The sequence below is a fragment of the Triticum aestivum genome, chromosome 7D (assembly GCF_018294505.1).
Source record: "Triticum aestivum cultivar Chinese Spring chromosome 7D, IWGSC CS RefSeq v2.1, whole genome shotgun sequence".
In the NCBI taxonomy this organism is placed as follows: domain Eukaryota; kingdom Viridiplantae; phylum Streptophyta; class Magnoliopsida; order Poales; family Poaceae; genus Triticum; species Triticum aestivum.
The window spans coordinates 148,403,534-148,408,898 of record NC_057814.1 but is presented as its reverse complement, the minus strand read 5'-3'; the positions used below and the strand labels follow the sequence as shown (position 1 = coordinate 148,408,898).

The 5,365-nt window shown below is 42.4% G+C and overlaps 1 protein-coding gene across 2 annotated transcripts; it reads left to right on the top strand.

Moving 5' to 3' along the window:
• The first annotated feature begins 571 nt into the window (after positions 1-571).
• LOC123167468 (NEP1-interacting protein-like 2) lies at positions 572-3,345 on the top strand. 2 transcript variants are annotated; one of them, XM_044585308.1, is made up of 5 exons: positions 572-883; positions 1,104-1,291; positions 1,582-1,665; positions 1,945-2,109; positions 3,040-3,345. In XM_044585308.1, the coding sequence occupies exons 1-5, from the start codon at positions 742-744 to the stop codon at positions 3,160-3,162; spliced, it is 702 nt and encodes a 233-aa protein (XP_044441243.1). In that variant the 5' UTR covers positions 572-741; the 3' UTR covers positions 3,163-3,345. The 2 variants fall into 2 exon arrangements, with proteins under 2 accessions (XP_044441243.1, XP_044441244.1); XM_044585309.1 differs by having other exon boundaries at positions 575-883; positions 1,104-1,282.
• Positions 3,346-5,365: the final 2,020 nt, after the last annotated feature.

Here is a 5,365-nt window from a genome sequence, read left to right as displayed (position 1 = left end):
GAGGTGCGGGTGAGGTCCACGAATCGTCGGCAGCGACGACAGATACGCATGAGGTCAATGAATCGGCAGCGGGGAAGGGGTGCAAGGTTTGTGGCGGCGAACCGGCGGCGACTGAGCACGCGGTTGTAGGTCGTCCAATCGCGGCGGTGATTTGGCACGAGGTCGGTGGATCACGGTAGCACGAGCGAAGCGGCGGTGCCACCGGTGGCGAAGTCCGGCTGGGAACAACGAGTCTTTCATTCTTTCTTTTCTGACCTGGACGAGTGAGTTTTTTTTAGCACAACGCGTCGGTTTTCCTGAAGGGATGAGAAGCCGTGGCATCTCTCCACAATGTTAGAGGATACGGCTCCGGGCTGGGCAGGCCATAGCCTTGGTCGGCCCCAACGCAGCTCCGCCCTTGCACCAATGTCGGCTCAGTATTTGGGAGGTGCTTATAGAAATAAGATGTGTATGTGAGTATTTGCGATTTGTACCGTGTTAAAAAAGTCCACGAATACGTAGTAGTAATCAGCAGCACAAAAGCGTAGGAAATGGAACAGAAACACAGAAAATCTTTAAGCAACAGGCACCAGCAAGCAGCAGCCAAGCGGCGACTTGTTTCCGGGTTGCGTCACGCCTCATCCCCCCCACCCCCTCCCTTCCCGGCGAGCCACCCTCCTCCTCTATGCCCCAGCCAGCGCGCACGCCACAGCCGACGCCGTGCTAAGCTTCAGCGCGGAGGCCTCGTGGCCGTGGATCGTGATGGAGGCTGCGACAGGAGAGGCGGCCCCGCCGCGACCCTTGGCGTCGTCGGCGGCGGAGCAGGAGCGCCCCGCCCCTCCGTACCTCCCCAGGCTCGTCGCCGGCGTCCTCTCCGGTGTGCTCACCGGCCTCTTCGCGGTCGGTACGCGCCCTGGCTCCTGTGTTTGGTTGTGACGCGTTTGTCGGTGATTTCGAGCTCTCTATTGGTTGGTGGAGAAGGGATTGGGTCTCTTGGCCTTTAGCCATTTCTTGGTCCGACACGGTCAAATAATTTCGTAGCGATAGCAAATTTGATTGACTTAGCAGCCGAATCTTTTGGTTCGTGTGATCGTATTTTGATGTCGATTTGTGATTGTCCGAAGCTGGAGGCTTGACGGGGGCGGTCACCGGCGCGTTGGCTGGGAGAGCTTCGGACAGCGGCGTTCTCCGGGGAGCTGGGCTGGGGGCATTTGCTGGCGCTGTCCTGTCCATTGAGGTCCTGGAGGCTTCCCGCGCTTATTGGTGCGCCGACAGGTCAACACCGCAGAGTACATCATCCATGGTCCGTACCGTAAGAATCTTCAGCAAATCAGTCTACAAAATTTAGCAGAATATATAACGTTTTTATTTTTGCCGAATAAATGCGATTGGATAGTAACATTACTGCCGCAGCTCGTCATTTTGATGGTGCTTTAAATTAGAACAGCTGCTTGCATTTTTTTTGCCTGGATTACAGAAAGTACTCTTCATTGTTTTTAAAGTGCGTTCGTTAAATATATTATATACTTCAGTCAGTAGATGACACGTTATTGATCCATCGATTGAGGATTTGGTTACAGAAAATGTTTGTTCAATTTCCAGGGGGATTTCGTGGATCAGCTCCTTCATGCTCGGTTTGTGGGAGAGCAGTACGAGCCATCAGTGTATATGTCATATCGTTGGCAGGTCAGTTGTTCTATACCCCTAACAGTGCTAATGCAGTATCCTCTGCAAGGGAAAGTGCCCAAATGATAGTTATTCTCTTCATGCTTCCTACTAATTGGATGGTTCTTGCAATTGCTCATTTTAGTGACGTTTTTTTACCTGTATGCTAACCCATTTCATAGTGTGTTTTATGTAAATTGTATGGTGAGGTCAGCTAAAATAAAATATAATTGTTATAGTGAAGTTTCTACCCTTTGCTACACACATAATTTTTCGTACTGAAGTTAAGATATTCAACAGGTTGGTATTGCAGAGTTTGGCAATGATGATCCGTATGATATCACTGGAGAAATTTCATCCGATGGGCTCTCACAGGATAACTTGAAGAAGTTGCCATACCATGTGGTGATTGATCAGAAACAAGAGCCAGCTGGTGAAAACTTGTCTTGCCCTATTTGCCTACAGGTACAAGTGTAACATTCACCATCCAATCTGTAATATATGCTGCCTTAATAGATAGTCTGGTAGGTGTATATGTTGTCTGGCTGAACGGTTCAAAATCATCTTACTTTTGATTGGTATAACGGAGGTGAGGATTATGGGAATTATTTCCAAACCATCTTATTTTTAATTTCCTTAATCTAAGTAACTCCATACGGATTTCACTGTTCAGAAGCTGGAATTATTTAGTAACATCTTATCTGGTTGGACTATTTGAAATAATCTTATTTGGTATGCGATAATGTGCTTTTTGAAGGTGGGTAATCATAGGAATTCTCAAAATTTAAAACTTAGTAGATAACCACACAATACTTGGTCGAATTTGTACCTGGAGTTTCTCTTCCTTGCTTAATTTTTGTTTTACCCAGACCTGTGTTATTTCTAAATATTTAGCAAATTTGTTGACCAGCTCTCGGGAGCAAATTAGTTAGTAACATGAATAACACCAGCGCGCCCTAGCCATGTTGCTGTAGGCTCCACTTGTCGCCCTCACGTTATATGTTATTTTCCAAATTGATATGTCTTTTCAGTGTAAGTAAGCAAATTTTGTCTCTGCTTTCTTTGAAATTGTGAGTTGATTAATGAATGCATGGGAGTTTAATATGTACTCTCATTTATATATGATGACACAATTTCGATATTTGAACTGTCCGGATATGTAGGGTGTATTTTAATTGGTTAAAACAAGGTTTTGATCAACAATTACTCCTTTAATATGTAATGTTTATGTGGTACCAAATGTCGGAATCACAATTGTTAGTACTTTGTATATGAATCCAGTGAAATTTGTTTTAACCAATCAAAATACACCCTTAATATCACCTATGTATCTGGACGGAGGAGTCCGTATTTGAACTTTGTTTCTTACGCCCGGACACTCTGTTCTTGTCCTAGGATATCGTGACGGGAGAGATGGCGAGGAGGCTGCCGAAGTGTTGTCACACCTTCCATCAGCCCTGTGTGGACAAATGGCTCATTGGCCATGGTTCGTGCCCTGTTTGTAGGCAAGATGTGTAATATATGATGTCTTGTTTGTGCTATCTTCTTAGAGTGTAGGTAACACGGCTGTGTAAAATGCTTGTTCTCATGGTACATAGAAAGGTAAATAGCAGTATAAATCAAGCCATGCATGTGTTTCTACATTGAAAATAAAACGGCGATGTACATAAGATATTCCGAGGATCATTCTTTTTCCACTCAGTTGAGATGTCTAAGTGACCTAAGTTTGACCTGCCTCTGATGCATAAATAACCAGTACTATCTCTGCCGCTCCAGGCCATGGTTCTGTCTGTTTTGCATTGGGAATCTGGGATATTTCCCCCATTGCTACCAACAGCTACGAGATGGTCTTGGTTGCCCTTATGAATGATTTTACACAAAAAATATCAATGATTTAGGCCTCTTTATCTGCTTCTTGCTGTCATGAGAACTGGTTGTGGGATAATTTTGAAATAGTTGGCATTTTGGACAGAGTTTAGTTGGATTCACATACAAAGATTGAACCCAAACAACTAAGTCAAAGTGGGTTGATTATGGAGGTTAACGTATTGATTTAAATGCTTCTGTCAAATCTGATCTCCTGCGGTGCAAAAAAATGACTATTGTCTTCCTGTTGTTGCCTTAACTAGCACAGTGGCCCTCGCAAATGTGAGGGAATCATCTTTGCCATCAGACCAGTAGATGAGCATTCGACCCCTAAAAAAAAGAGTAGATGAGTGTTCGATCAAAAAGTTCTGGAGCGTTGGATGCATTCTTGAAACAGCGTTCACACCCCCTTGGCAGTTGAAACGAGTTTCCTTTATTCCATCTCTGGCAATTTTCTAAACAAACTTCCTCCATTCGTGTTGGTTCCATATATGAGGTTCCTACAATCACAAATATTTCTGTGTACACGCGATGCTTCCTTTCTTTGTATACTTGTCCATCATATGAAAAATGCTTTCAACACTATAAGATATGCTTCATAATTAATCACATTTTTCTCCACACACTATCACGATTCATTTTGTGCCATATACATCGTTCATAATTAATGCAACTCATATTAACAAATTAAAGTGTGCTCCTATTAAAATCAATATCTCTCATAGTTGATTACTACTTATTCAAGATCCACGACTCACTTATTACACTATTGATGTGACATTACTAATAGAGTAGCAACGAGACTAGTAGGTCAACATACCAATCATATCTCCATATGACTCTTCATCTTTCAATGTGTGTGTTCCAAGATCAAAACGTTCTTGCTCTCCCGTCAAGACAACCAAGTGTACATGCAACATGAATTGTTCATGCCCGTCTTATACACTACACATCTATAATACCCATATGACATTGTGTATTTGAAGGAACATGTATTTTTAGAAGGTGCTATAGTTGGATGGACACTATCAACTTGATATTTTTAAGTGAGAAGATCACCCTAAAAAATATGTCTACTGCAAATCAAACAAGTTGCATAAAAAGGGATTAACATCATAGGAAATTAATAATTTAGTGACATGGTATAACGCTACCCGCAAAAAAGACATAGTATAATCCCTTCTATTGAAGTAGTCAGTGTCGTCTTTGCGCAGTCGATTTTGCTAATTACCGTGGCTTCTATGGTTAAGTTGGCAAAATTTTAATTTTCAACTAACACATTAAGCATGACGGTTCACATCATTGTTTTAACATGAGGGGTGTCATAGGATATACCCAAGACCAAACTTTGTCATTACATGTGAACCCCGTATTTATCAAATCTACAAACCTTCTTCACCGCAAAATTTATCTTTCTCAACTATGGTTGAACCCGAAGAATCTGAAGCATAACATCGGTTAGTGATCAACATACTCAGAAGCAGCATAAAAGCACCTCAGAAAGCCAGACCTTTGTAACAAAGTTCCTCCATACTTTTGAGGTCAAAACTTCGCAATTAGAAGGGTTACCCGAAGGAAAAACAATTTAGATGAGAAGGACTAAGCATAACTTTCGATGAAAGTGACGATAATCCTCCTAGTATAGTAATAGAGAAACTTCACGATAACAATGGTAGCACAGAATAAAGACAACATGAACAACATGGATGATAGATTATGAATGAAGACTAAACAAGAACTACATGCACGTTAATGAGAGATGTTCATCAGAGCACAACTCAGCTGGATGACAAAGTAACACCAAATGATTATCAGACGAGGATACAAGCAAACAACTTTGAGCACGACAAACTAA